The sequence below is a fragment of the Rhodnius prolixus genome, unplaced genomic scaffold (assembly GCF_049639745.1).
Source record: "Rhodnius prolixus isolate KJV_2025 unplaced genomic scaffold, Rpr scaffold_2, whole genome shotgun sequence".
In the NCBI taxonomy this organism is placed as follows: domain Eukaryota; kingdom Metazoa; phylum Arthropoda; class Insecta; order Hemiptera; family Reduviidae; genus Rhodnius; species Rhodnius prolixus.
The window spans coordinates 27,258,404-27,273,811 of NW_027411592.1; the positions used below are offsets into that span (position 1 = coordinate 27,258,404).

The 15,408-nt window shown below is 35.8% G+C and overlaps 1 protein-coding gene across 20 annotated transcripts in view; it reads right to left on the reverse strand.

The window, feature by feature from the left end:
* Positions 1-15,408, reverse strand: part of LOC141449341 (chloride channel protein A-like) — a 134,267-nt gene that overhangs the window by 40,865 nt on the left and 77,994 nt on the right. For all 20 annotated transcript variants that reach the window (XM_074118658.1, XM_074118662.1, XM_074118669.1 and 17 more), the window contains 3 exons: positions 9,424-9,595; positions 5,955-6,099; positions 4,402-4,489 (listed from right to left, as the gene is read on the reverse strand). In XM_074118658.1, coding sequence (XP_073974759.1) covers positions 4,402-4,489; positions 5,955-6,099; positions 9,424-9,595 — 405 coding nt within the window. The remainder of the gene's footprint in view (positions 1-4,401; positions 4,490-5,954; positions 6,100-9,423; positions 9,596-15,408) is intronic.

Consider the following 15,408-nt stretch of genomic DNA (forward strand, 5'->3'; position numbering starts at 1 on the left):
TGTCTTCATCAATCTAGTTTTTATGGCTTTCCACGCCTCTTCTTGTGCTCCTTCCCAGCTTCCACCTTCTCTAAGCGGTGCTGCTACACTCGAAAGGTCTGGTACATATCTGGCCAAATAATTTACCATTCCCAAGAATGACCTCTTTTGGGCTTCATCCACCGGTCTCGGTAGCTCAGTTATTGCCTTTAATTTCATTGGGTCTGCCTTGATTCCTTCACAGGTAAAAATGTGTCCCATATATCTAATTTCACTTTGTCTGAATTTGCACTTATCCTTATTTAACTTTAACTTTCTCTGCTTAGCTCTCTCAAATACCATTGTAAGTTTCTTATCGTGATCCTTAACAGCCTGTTCCATCGTTTCACCTTCACCATATATCAAAATGTCATCTGCGATGGCTATTATGCCCTCTATGCCATCCATTATTTCAAACATACGTCTTTGAAATTCTTCGGGAGCGATTGACAATCCAAATGGGCATCGTTGGTAGCAATATCTTCCATATGGAGTCCAAAATGTTGTTAGTTCTTGCGATTTTTTGTGCAACTTCATTTGATGGAATCCATTTTTTGCATCCAAAACACTGAATATTTTTGCTTTGGTCAGTTTGGGTAGAATTTCATCGATTGTTGGTGTCATAAATCTATTTCTTATAAGATTATCATTTAGTGCTTTTGGAGCAATGCATATCCGGTTTCTCCTTGGTGTCACCACTAGCACCATATTTGTAGTCCACTCAGTAGGTTTGTTCACTTTCCTTATTATTCCTTGACGTTCTAAATTTTCCAATTCCTCTTTTATTTGCCTCCTTACACCTATAGGAAATCTTCTAGGAGATTCTATTACTGGAAGCGCATTACTTTTCAGTTCTAATTTTAAGGTTCCAATATCCCCTAACTCCTTAGAGAATACGTCCTTATATTTTTCCACTTCGATCTTTCGTATTAAAACTTCCTTATCAGGATTAATTAATTCCATTTCTAAAGCAGTGCCTAATCCTAATATAAGCTCTTCATGGTTCGTCAAAAAAAATTTTACCTGAAATAGCTCTCTCTTAATTTTAATTTGCAGAGTGCATTCGCCTGCTGCTTGCTCTCTTGCTCCGTTGAAAAACTTCAGTCTCTGCCTTGTATTCCTAACCATAGGGCAAGGTTCCATCGCATTTATGTGATTCCACCCAATTACATTACAGGTCGCTCCTGTGTCTATTAGCGCCTGCAAACTTAGTCCATTTATTTTCAAAGAAATCGTCATTTTTCTCACTTCACTGGTCGAAATTTGAAGCAAATCGCTGTCACTTCCCTCATCCACTACTTCCCTTACCTTGTCTAGTTTTGCACGGCAAACTATGGCAAAATGATTATATTTCAAACACTTTTTACACTGCTTACCAAATGCCGGACACTTGCTTTTATTAAACTCATGCATGTTATCACAAAATTTACATTTTCTTGAATAGATAGTCTTCTTTCCCTCTTTTTTCAAGATCATCACATTTTCTACCTCACATTCGGCGCCCTCTTCCTTTTTTCTCATATTTTGCACTTGTTCTTCAGTTTCCTCTACGGCATTAGCTGTGTCAATCAATTTTTGTAATGTTAACTCTGTTGTGCTAAGCAGCCTTTTCCTTAAATCATTACAAATAATACCTACTACAAACCGATCTCGTATCATTTCTTCCTCTAACTCGCCAAACTCACAGCTAGCGGCTTTCTCTTTTAATATTCTTATAAATTCCGAAAACTGCATTCCTTGAGTTTGATATGTAGAAAAAAACACATACCTTTCATATACCACGTTCTTTTTGGGTGTAATTTCCTTATCCAGGGCTAATATCAGCGCCTCAATGTCTTCCTCGTTTTCCATCTGCAACTGGCCGATTATTCGTAATCCCTCCTTACCAATAATCGTCTTGAAAACTGCCGACCTGCGTCTGCTGGATTCTTTTTCTAGACCCGTACCTATCTCATAGTTGTGCCACATTCGTTTAAAAATCCTCCAATTCTCAACCAGTCCCGGGCCCGCCTCCAAATAGCTTGGAATGGGCAAGTTCGAATACATCGACATTGCTATTTTACTTATCACGAATTAAAAATCAAATTCGACCACTTCTGACACCATGTTTTGTGTTACTTTTCATAAAAACAACAGTACTTTATAAAAGATCCTTTATTTAACCACCTCAGCCATGTGCTCACACACAGAACCTCCTTTACTGTTACTCGCCACTGCCAACAATGTTATTTACTTTATTTAAATCAGTTAAGTGCAAATGTTCCCTGTTTTATTATAGAAATATTAGATTTATGATATAAGCATTCTAATGAACCCAAATCTTCTAAATTAATTTTTTTAAGCATTCAACTACCTGTAAGTAACAATTAAATTTAATGTTGCTTAGGTTGAGCTTATTCATTAAAACAGTCTCTTAAACCAGATTTTTACATAGTTATCATTTAACTTCTGTCACATGATATTGTATTAAATTTTCTTTATCTTTTATTAATAGTGATATGGTTTTTCTTAAATTTTCTTTATAGAAGGAGGATTGAAATCCAATTATCATTTGTGTTTTCGAGTTTTGGAAAATAATCCATGAAAGACAATGTTAATCCTGTTAAATGTGCTATTATATTTTCTCCTTTATCTTGAGACAGACTAACCTTATTGCTGTACATATTAACAACTTTACTGTATAATATTATTAATTAGAATAATTTTTATGAATTATAGGAAAACGTTTCTATATTTTTATGATTTAATTTTTTTTTTATGTCCGCCATTATTGATTATTTTTCGTGTACCACCAACCAGCAATTCGCGTACCACCTGTGGTACCACAAGTTGGGAAACGCTGGTCTAAAGAATACCTCCAACCCAAATCATAACGGAACCTGTCAAGCAAGGATGAGCCGATGGATGTACTTTCTAGACTATTCTTTCTACAATTTTCATGGCGCTTTTGGACTTGGGCCAGTTTTATCTTGCTTGCCCAAGACACCACTCCATAAATTATAATGGAATCATCGAGCATAGGGTAAATGTAGAATAGCTACAAGATATCCTCCCATACTTCTGCAAACCATAAAGACACGAGTGCCTCACTTCAACGGTCTGTTCCAAGAAGCAAAATGCAGAAAATTTGTTTAGAAGTTCGTTTTGTGTATGTACCGATACATGAACAAAGTTCACAACTTATCCGATAATGGGCATTGCTGGGAGGAGGGGATACTTAAGTTTCCGTTAAAGTACTGTTTCAGTAAATGCAACTACTGTCGCTTAAAAATACTTTTAAGGCAATTTAATGTGTTGCTTAAATTCAGAGTTTCTCAAAAGGTGGCGCTGCTCTACTAATTGGATTTTTCAATTCTGAGATTTTCTTGAATGAGATTCAATTGATTAGCACCCCTAAACTTCGTATGAACATAATATAAACATGTTATAATTAATACTTTATTTTTTTTTAGGGAAGTTCGTTTTTGGAAGGGGATGAGATTAAAAAAATGTTTCGAGTTAAAATTTTAGTTCGGTGATAAGTACAATTTACAGGGCGCTGAACTTAAGTTTTGTCTAGTGCGCCACAAATCGATGAGCCTGGCCTATGTCTATTACTGTCTGTCCGTATTGGTCAGTTGTGTCTGTAAACATCCTATATAAGCCTGTGTGTGTATAACTGCCTCTACTTATTTTAATTAAATTATTATTTTATGGCAAATTCGGTCCTTGCGCTTATACCGATCAGTCCCTAAACGTTTTTTTTATAAGTCGAGTGCCAGTATTCGTCACATAAGAAAAGAGTTGTATAAGACCACTGACGTCTTTATGGTTTGTAGAACTATGGCAGGGATATCTTGGAGCAATTCCACATTTACCTGAAGATCGATGAACACCATTATCACCTATGGAGTAGTGGCCAATGCGCCCCCGAACGTTCTCAGGAAGTGAGAAAACATCATTTCTTAAACAGTTCTCTCCCTAAATCCCTCAAATTAACTCTCCTAATTCATCACAACACAGATACAACCGACCAATATGGACAGACCCATTCCTTCTATCTCCACTCACCGCCTCATCTCTTGGCATTATCTACAGCACGCAGGAAGCCTAGTATCCCGCTCCAAAGCGAGATAAGTAGCCTTCAACTACACAGTTTTAGTTTTAAGTAATAGTTCAGTGCACGCTTCAATTAGCACCCATTCAACTTCATAGCTAACATCACATGTTTTGTGATGAGACCGAAACAATCTGTGCAGTTGCGCAGTTTAATTTTTATTGTGTTTTCTAAAATAATAACATAGAACATAATCATTACCTTTCTAGGCAATTACACACATGGCTAGTTTCGTTCAACTAGCAAGGAGAACAAACAAAAAAAATTAAATTAAATTTGATTTTTACCGCCAAAAATAAGAGAAGTCAATAATGAAACATCTTTTTGGAAAAAAAATAGCATCATCGTCGGAATTTCTCCTTCAGCACAAAACATCTGAAAATGGGAAAATGTACATTATATAGTCATATATATAATATAATACAATGTATACTGTAAATTTCCTATCGCAAAGTAAGGTAATACCTATTGTTTCAGGCAGGCTTTACGTTCTGCAGCCAAATTAGGCGTAGTGCGCAGTGGGATTAGCAAACGTACTGTTCTGCAAAACCATTTCGTACTCATATAAACCATTACTCTTTCGACTAGACAGGGAATCAAACCCGGTAGCATAATATACCATAATCGTAGCTTCGCGTCCTCGCCTATAATCGCTCGGCTATCGTGGTGCCTTAAATTTCCAAACGTAGCTTTAGTCATGCGAAACATCTTAGAAAAAAACACGATTATTTCGAAATGCAATATTTCATTTTACATTTTTTTTATCTTTAAATTAACTGACTATTCAAATGACTTTAACTAAGTGAGTACACTTTTCATAAATGTGAAATGATTAGTATACATATACTGCAGCATTGGCGGTGACACAACCGATCGCAGAGATTATAACTTCAATTTTAGAAATAAACTCAACTCCCCCAGAAAACCTTTTTAAAATAACTTGTCTGAATAAACATTTCAAATCAAGTAGAGTTGTTAACGATAAAATTATATAAAACCACAGAACAATTCAGTAAAGATAGAATCCCTTAAAGATAGAGAAACTGATTCCTTTAAACATGGAGCTTCAGTAACTGCCATACCTCAAAAACAGAAAAACTCCAAAGAATCAAAAAGAAAAAATGTTTCAATGTTAAGTCTTTGCACGCATTTAGCATTCTAAGATGAAAAATTGGAGTCATAAGTTTGAACTTCTGCAACGTTTCTCTCACAGATATTCTGTTTCGCACATAAAAATATTTTTTCACTTTCAGAAGACATCACAGTGTTCATTCTCAGCAAAATCCCTATTTCGATCGATATACTTCCTCTTTCTGAGGTTAACAGAACAACGTAAAATGCCAACTCACATCTAAGCTGATAAAAAGCGGAACTAAATTGCAGCGAAGAGTAAGGCTGAAATAGTTAAATAACTTTTTGTCTTAATATTGCTTAATAGCGAGACTTTCAAGTCCAACGCATCCATAAAGTACTCAATTAGAATCACTGTAAGCGGAAAATGAGTGACTAAATTATACTTTGTACTTTAGCTCCTAACTTTGTAAAACAAAAGAGCTCTCAACAAATTCAAGTATCATCTAACTTCCTATAGAAGCGAAATATATTGTCTATATGTTTGATGGCATTGGCTTTCGCAATAGTCAAAGTAAAAAATTTAGTTTGGCAGCCATCTTCTTAATTTAGAGAGAAGCATATCAATGCCTAAGATTGATCTCAGGATTACATCCTTAAATGCTTACCCGTCGTTGGTGGACATTATCATATTTAAATTCATCAAATATAACATTAATAACAGCAACAGTGACAAAAAAAATAAAATAAGGAATTTTAAAAAATTCACCTTTCTTGGGGGCAATTCATGTTTCTCTCCTTTTCTAATTTGTATGCAGTCTGACATAGTGATAAGACAGATGAAGCTAAATGTAGCTATTATAATTAAAATACATGCCAATTCTAAAAGCTTACTTATATTTTTCTTGACATACCTGTTACAAGACAAAAAAAAAATATTAATAATATGAAATGTAATTGCAGGTTCAGGCTAAGATCGTCCATCAAGGTTTAGGCTTTAAAGAATTTTATCGGTAATACTTAATAGCGTAAGAAAAGGTTCTGCCCTGCAAGGCAAGACATATGGGCTTAGCTTAAACCCCACCACAGTGCTTAAGCTAACAAAAAGGCTGAAGGAGGATTCTAGAGGGAGAGACATTTCAACAGATTTCCAGTTCAAAGCCAAAACTTAAACTTCTGCTCTATAAGCAACCATCTGTCTTACATCATTAATTTCAGTCAGACATCTTCGTTCATTTGCATAAATACAAGAATCACACATCAAGCCGCTAATTTCTTAATAAAGTGTCAATGCTTCTTGCGTCAATTACTTTAATTATGGTTGATTCAGGAGATTAACACTTTTCCATCGAATTACTCAAATTAATCATTTTTTCTGTAAAATTATACTGTTTTACTCTCAATTGAAAAAAAAAATCATGCTGGTAAAGGATTATTAATATTTGTCATGAGATACAATGCATAGTAGAAGGCGATCAGCTGGTTAGTCGGCGATTTCGATTTCTGTGACTGGCACACACCGTTCACTGATGTACGCCATCTTAGCTTTGTCGCTTGGTGTGCTGATTTCGCTCTTTTTAGTGCTTCTCAGCAAGATCTATATCCTTTTTGCTGTTATTATTAAGTATTAAGTATTATTTCATGTTTCATGTAATTCATTATCTTGAAAATACCGATCTCAAGGTTGTGAGTACCATTATTCTTTTTATACTCCTTTCACTCAACATCTGTAGGTTATTTGATTATTTTCTACATAATCATTCTTGTTCACCTTAACCGTCGACATTGCTCGTATTGAGCATTTCAATTTTGGTGAGCTTAGCTTTGAAATTAATTTTGTTCTGATATTGTACTGATAGTTTGAAAGGTTTTTTAGATTTTTTATTCTAGAACTTCATATCAACTTGGTTAATGAGTAGATTTCATTAACCCCTGTAAATTTATTGCCTATACAGTTACAGTTTTCCTTTTAAATTGCAATTGCACTCTTGGCAGTATGGCATCTCTTATACTGATCATTAATTTTTATTAATGCAGCATTTTTTTCTATTCTTTGCGAATTTTAACTCTGCTTAGCGCAACTTCAATCCTGAAGGGCCCACATCAGTTATTACAAGTAACTAAAAACTTTAAGCAAAAGGTTCATACCTCGTAGTTATGCAAAATTCTACTTAATGCATTTCACTTCTACACCAACCTGAAAACTTTCTCCACCGCAAGTAATTTTGGCCACTTTAGGGGGTCTATCTTGGGCTGTTAATTTGGTAATTTTTCGCGGTTCTGACATGAATCTTCTAATTTTGCTACTAATACTAACTCTTGAACCTTAACAATATTTTATTTATTATTTTTAAGCATTTCAGTAAAAGTAGTGAAGACACCAGAACCACCCAGAGTACTGCGTTTTACCCTCATTTACTATCGAATTCTTTAGGACACAAGTTTGTCAACTTAGCAGTTGCTTTTCAGAGGTACACCTAATTCTTTTCTGAGATTCCTACCACTGTTTACCTCTTCTTAAATTAGATCGGATCTTTTTCCAAAACCATTTTTCCTCTTACAGTTGCTCTAATCGATTCTCTTTTGATTCAATTTCTTTTGCTCTCTTCCTCTAGAATCATTTAGAGTTGGTCTTGCACTTCGAGAGCAGTTTTAGACATTAGCTTCATTCGATTTCCACGCGAAATTCTCGTCTGGCTAGAAATAGATATACATTGGCAGGTGCCGAACGCCTTTTAGCATCTTCGTCTAGTAAATGCTTTCGTCAGTCAAACTGATCTCTCGAATTCTCCAACACTCCCCAAAAGTAATTTTTCCAAAAATTTTACCAATAAAGGTCTGTTTTGGTTTTCGTGTTTTACGTTGTTTTAGGAAAAATTGGAGAGTCGCCGTTTCAGTGAAAGTTACGAAAACAAAACTTCAAAATTCTACACTGTGTTACGCTAAACTTCCGCTACCCTGGCGTAGCTGCAGTGGTGACGGGGTGGGCCGAGGTGTAGGCACCAGAGATAGATAAATAAAAAAAAATAAAATAAAGTGTATAAAAATTGGAAATATATATATACCTGCGTTATATTTGGGCGCCACGCCGTTTTAACATGAACTTCCGTAGTAAACGGCGAAACCTACGGGGGAAGGGGGAGCAGGAAGAAAATCAAAGAAAAGGCAAGTAGCAGTATATAATGCGTATATTAAAAACTATTAAGCACAAAGAAACAGAAATAATGGCAAATGCAACTTAGTTTACTTGTTCAAGTTTGAACGTTACGCTAATTACCTTAATTACGGAAGCTTCCTTACACAGACAAAAAAAACTAGAACTTATATAAAAGCTGAATGTTAACACAAAAATACTAGAAACACTTTTTATAATGAAAACCTTAATACCACAAAGAAAAATTAATTACATGCAACAAAAGAAAGAATCGAAATAGTAAAACTAGTAACTACTCAAAGAAAAGGTAAAGTTCTTTGATTATCCAAACAGAGCCTGTCAGAAGACGCTTCTCCGGGAAACAGTTTGAATCAAAACGGGACTTACCCCAGGCCGGGTTGTTGTTCTTTTTGGTGTACTTCATAGAGTGATATTTACGGAGGTGACCGCTGTCTTCTTTCTTCGGGATCCCCACGACGCTGTTCCAGAGCTTTTTCCGGCACCGTCCTCCTAGCCTCTCCATTCCAGAACTTCCCTAATTTCCCAACCAGGAAAATTAGAGGTCCAAATCCGGCCTAGCTGCAGGAAAAGGTGACCATGTGCCTCGCACCGAGCTCCAGCGCTCACTGACTCTCACACCTCTTAACTATGCGCCGCTCTGCTTTTTTTCCCCCCTTTGTCAGCAGTCCGAAGTACACCTTCACTCTATTCTATTGTTTTGTGCATAAAAACTACGTATTGCTTATGCTAGGCATGCATTTGCTTTATAGATTAAATTATTTAAAATTAAAATTATAACTAAATTCTGTTACCCGAATTTTATTCGGTAACAACTGTATGATCAAACATTTGGTCAACAGTTTTTTCTCAGGATTGAAATTCCAAAAATAAATATATTAATTATTCTTACTTAACTGATTGGTTATTCATTCTCTTGAAACAGCGTAACAGGAAATTGTACGAAAGATGTACTTTTCAGGGAGATCTTATATTATATTGCTATTTGTCGGGCAAAAGCTCGACATTTCACAGACAACAAATTATATATATAGATTATATATTAGATTTTATGTTAAGTAAGTACTTCTGACGCCAATAAGAGATTTGCATTTCTAAACAGTTCCAAGCACTTCCTGTCAAACCACCAATAATTCCAAATAGGATGAAAATAGGTACTTCAAAAAAATGGTAATGCAAGAATTCGGCAGAGTCCTCGTCATTAGTCAGAAATAATACGTCTTTCTTCAGCACACATCCTGAAAATGAACCATTTTATTTTCAATTTGCAGTTAATACTCGTATGTCTGATTTCAATTGACACAAAATGAAGTCTGAAAGCTTTGTTATTCTGTAAAGAAGACATACCAAATGGTATGCCAAAGTAGACATAAAACGTGAAATGTATGGTATGGTCCGCGATGCTCGACTATATAAAAGATTTTACGGACACTAGTAGTGCGCCAGAGAAGAGCGCGTGGTCAGTCGCTTAAGTGCTACACCAGCTAGAAACGATAACCTTTACAATTATTAAATTTCTGAGACTATTATCCAATGGAACTGCGAAGACAATAATAATGATGGGATACGCCGAATGGTGGCGGAATACCAAACATTTGGTTGCGCCTCCAGCGTACATTGTTACAAAGCAAAGAGATACAAAGGTGGAAGGGTGCACTGTGCTGTGTTCGTCTTTGAACGGGATAATACCTCCAGCGGACCACTAAATCTAAGAACTATTGTAATTTACAACTTAGTGCCTTGAGTGTAGGTGCACCACTGAAAGTCGCTTTAGTTATGTTTATCGACCAGATATTTATTGGGCCAAAGGTACCTGGAGAACAGCTCTCGCAGCTTTCATTCTGTAATGCTGATAAAAGATTTCAACTCTTATTCTACCTGGTGGGGGCGTCTAAAACTGACGAGTGACTATGCCAACGTAATGCACCTCAACATGTGGTAAGGCTCAACATTTCAATGCACCTCAGGAGATTTTAATAGTTTTCTAACTATTGGTTCGTGCGAAACTATATCACAGCGATCTCTTCCCAATTTTGGTAATGAGCTCCATTACCAGGGTGGAATTTGAAATTATAAACTAACAGCTGCCGACACCATAAAAGAACAGAACAGAATCAGCGAAATTCAGAGACTCTATTCCAAGAGAATGAAACCTCCTGGAGACCCAATCCCACCGCATGTTATGGTTACAGGCTTGCATGATCTTACTAAATTTACTGTTCTCACAAAAATCAGCAATATACATCATTTAAAATTTTATTATTGGTTATGTAATGTTAGAGAAACCTTACCAGTTGGTGTAAAATCACAAAGCTGTGACCGATTTCACGCGACAGAGAAGAATATTTTTAGCATAAATCAATTGCAAAAACTAATTGACAACTTAATAATGTAGCAATAATAGCAGCAAGCTCAAGCCTACCATGAAAACAAAATACAACAAAAAGATCACAACGTTCTTATAGCAACGAAATGTTTTTTAATTTTTATTTCTCTTCTACGTAAAAATTATTAAGATAAATAGTTTCTACCGCAACCTGCTTAATCCGCGGGGGGGAGCTGCGCTCACTTTGTATGCGGAGCCTTGTATCGTTGATCCGCTAATAGATTCGCCTTTTACTATGGAGGAACTTCTTGTTGTCATCAATAACTCCAAGAACAATAAAGCCCCTGGTCACGACCGTATAACATTTGAATACTATAAAAATGCTCCTTCTATGTTTTTAGATATGCTCCTGTCACTGTTTAATTATATATACAGTTCAGGTATAACTCCTCACTCATTTAGTAAGTCAATAATTTTTCCCATTTTTAAAAAGGGTGGCATTAATGATCCCTCTAATTATAGAGGCATTTCGTGTTTAGACACTATATCTAAACTCTTTTCAGGACTTCTCTTAAACCGTTTAGAGTTATTTGTTAAAGATAATAACATTCTGTGTGAAAACCAGGCGGGTTTTAGGCGCGGTTACTCGACTCTGGATAATTTATTCATTTTAACCAATCTGGTACAGTTGACTTTTCAAAGACCCAGGCAGAAACTTTATAGCTTCTTTATAGACTTCAAATCGGCATTTGACTGCGTTGATCGTGATTCATAATGTATAAACTTTTTAACGTAGGTATTTCTTCTAAATTTATTCAGGCGCTCAGGTCATAATACTCTGTCGCGAGGTCGGCAGTTCGAGGCAGAAATGAGATTTCAGATTTTTTCCAAGTTGCTTGTGGAGTCAGACAGGGGTGTGTCCTTAGCCCTATTCTGTTTTGTCTGTTCCTTAATGACCTACCGCTGCTTTTGGAGAGCAGTGTACGTGTTGGCTGCGCCAAAATCAACATCCTCCTATACGCAGATGACGTGTTGCTGGCAGATAGTCCTGTTTTACTTCAAAGGAATATTAACCTTCTTGAGCAGTATTGCGACCGCTGGAACCTTAATCTCAATCTTACTAAATCTAAAGTACTGGTTTTTAAGAAAGGAGGCCGTCCAGCTGCCCATGAGCGTTGGTATTACAAAGGCACACGCTTGGAGACTGTAAATTAGTATAAATACTTGGGAGTAACATTAACTCCACGCCTCTCTTTTAAGCCTCACTTTGATGAAAAAATCTCATCCGCTAAAGCGGGAATTAATAGTATCTGGTCTCGCTTTATCTCTGAGAATGAGGTTCCATTAAGTGCCAAGCTCCAAGTCTTTAATGCAGCTTCACGTGCGGTTGTCTGTTATGGATGTCAAGTTTGGGGATGGGAAAAATTTGACGCTCTCGAACAATTTCAGCGGTATTTTATTAAAAAACTATTTGCACTCCCTTCCTGTACCCCCAATTACATTCTCCATATCGAAACCGCCATGGCCCCTTTATTCCTCTTTACTTTACACCTGCATTTTAAATATTGCCTTAAAGTATTAGCCCTACCCTCGTTTCGACTGTCTCGTATTGTAGCTCTCGAAGTAATTAAGAGAAACACAGCTTTCTTTGGACGCTGGAAGAATCTTGCCGAGAAACACTCTGTGGAGTTTGACACTTCATTGGCCAGTCACGATCAATGGCAGTCACAACTATCGTTGTTAAGAGCAAAAATCCTCTCAACCTCTAGGGACGAATATGTTAGAAGAGCTAAAAATACGGAACGTTTCCTCCTCTACAGGGAACTGACTACTATTAAAGTGGAATTTGGGGCCTATTTTGGTAAGAATCTGGATAACAAAAGTAAGTTGATTGATTTGAGATGGTTCTTCCGATTGAGAGGCGAGTTAGTAAATGTGGGTAGTGTGCCGTGGTTAGACAGCGAGGAGGATAAGAGACTTTGTACATTATGTACGTTTGGAGTGAGGGAGGATCTGTTCCATTTTTTGGCAGAGTGTCCGAGATTAAGTGAGCTTCGCATTAAATATATGGGACGCTCTAATATTTCCGGACCCCAGATTGTTCAGTTGCTATCCTCTCTAGACTATCACCCACTTGTAAAATTTTCCAGAAAAGCATGGAGCCTTAGAATTAAAATTCTTAAGGGAGACGATTCTTCCATTCAAAACTTTTAAATCCATAGTTATTCTGGTTAGAAGTGGTCAGTTTATTCTTCAATTTTTGTTTTATATTAATGTAATTATGAAATCAACACAATCATAACTTTGCATTTCATTGTCAGAATTTGCTTGTTTCTTCTTTTAATTATTTTTATGTCTGTATTATTACCTATATTGCTCCTTCTATTTTTTACTTTACATTATAAAATTTGGTGAAAATATTATTTAATGTTTCTTTCACTGTTACATGACATCATTTTTCTTTTATTATTACTATTATTATTATTATTAATTATTATTTTCTTCTAATGAATGTACCAACTCCTGCAGACGGCTATTAGCCATGCAATATTTCCTTATATTAAAACTGTCCGGTAGGAAAGTTGTACAAGGGTTGACCATCAGTTCAAAAACACCCAACTTTGACAATTTTTTTCTCTTTTTCTATAAAAGATAAAATTCCCAAATTTTCTTTAAATTATAGGGCAAACCCTCCTTTATCACTGTATTTGTTTTGTAACCACCCAGATCTAATAGGTTTCGAGAAAAAAATTGCCGAAAATGAGCAAAAACGGCTTTTTCAAAAAATGTTCTTGTTCTTGTTCTTGTTGTTGTTGTTGTTGTTGTTGTTGTTGTTGTTGTTGTTGTTGTTCTTGTTGTTACCTTTTTTGTAAACAACGTAGCGCCTAAACGCGTGAACCGATTTTCATGAATGAGGTGTCATTCGATTCAGTATTTTATGTAGATGTGCCTTTTGGGGGTCCCGACGCTGTACATCGAATGGGTGAGGAGTTAGCCCCCTTTATGTAAAGCCCCCTCCAAAATTATTATTACTAATTACTCTGTAAATCTTGGCCCGATTTTGATAAAATTTGGTAGGATGATAGGGTTAGGGCTCCCCTACGTAACATTAATGCGGCGATCAGCTCTTACACTTGTTAAAGGGAAGTATAGCAATCGTTTCAAATTATCGACACGTGAACCGATTTTTATGAATGAAGTGTCATTCGAATCGAAATTTTATACAGATTTGCACATTAAATGTCTCGGCACCGTGCCTCATAAGGAGGGGAGTTTGCCCCACCCAAATAAGGCCCTTTCTAAAACTATTATTACCAATATTTCTATAACGCTTAGTCCGATTTTGATAAAATTCAGCTCGAATAAGTGGTTATAGCTCCTCTACGTTGCTGATTCTCTTGCTCCTACTAAGAGGAAGTACTGCAATCGTTTAAATTATCAATGAGTGAACCGATTTAAATCAATGAATTGTACGATTAAAAAATCTTTGCCTCTTTGCCTTTTAGGGAGAAGTACTGCCATCCTAGTTTATTTTTCTTACTCCTCTTAAAAGGAAGTACTGAAATCGCAGTTTAATTTTGCTATTTACGTACAAATACCTTCCTATGTTATTCAAAACGCTTTCTCAAAAAAATTGTTATTGAGGATGGTTTGGGAGCCGCAACTACAATCATTCTTTAAAAAGATCTCTCCAGTGGTAGTTAACACCTTATCAGGTTATAATGATAGAATTGCTTATAAGGGTCTGTGATATCTAATAAATTCTAAAAAATAACTTATTAATGAAAATTAATGCAGTAGAATTACTTAAATATTAATGAAGTATTAATGAAATGTTGGGTACTCGCTGATTTGTGTACCTTTTGGCGTTTAATCAACCCTTATACTTAACATTTTAAACTGTAAGTTTTTGTTAAGGTTATAATCTATGATTTATGTATGTATATTTTGTATAACATATAAAGGTTTATTATTATTATTAAATAGCTTCTATTAACTAAAGCAATAATTAGTGTTAGGTGGTAAAGGAGACAAATCTTTAATCCTCAAAGCGCCCCGTGGGTCTCTCAGACACGAGTGGATTTTATAACTGAATTATTGGCTGCACCGCAGGTATCAATCCGAAAAAGGACTTAATGTAAAGGATGATCTAATAGTGCAATACGAGAATGAAACATTGCAAGCATGACTCTTCTTTAAGGTTAGATGCCTTTTCCTCAAACTCTTCAGGTCTACCAGACACGCGTGTCACCTTCTGGAACCTTGCTTTGTCAAGCAGAATAGTTTTAGGGTTTATAGGGTTAGCAGAAACCACTTATTTCGTTTTAATTACTAATCGGAGTGGCCACAAGGACAGGGTGCTTTCAAATGGATGAGATGTCTTGAACCATTTGGTCAAGGAAAACTGAAGGAAGTAACCATACATATATCCCGTCGTGCGGTTTGCTATTAAGTAGTCTAAAGTATTCCGTTCATGTTTTCGTATTGATTGTTTCGTATTGAAGTGAAGCTTATTGATTTTGACAATGTATTTGTATAATTTAAGATGTTCAAACATAATTCGAATTACTATTCAAATAATTATTTAAAAAAAAAAAAATCAAATATGCTCCGATATCAACTGTTTTATATGATGTAGAGGTTAAAGAATGTGAAAATTGCTTGTTAATCGCATGAACTATTTAATTTACAGGATTGGTATTTGGGCCCATTGTTTAACGTTTT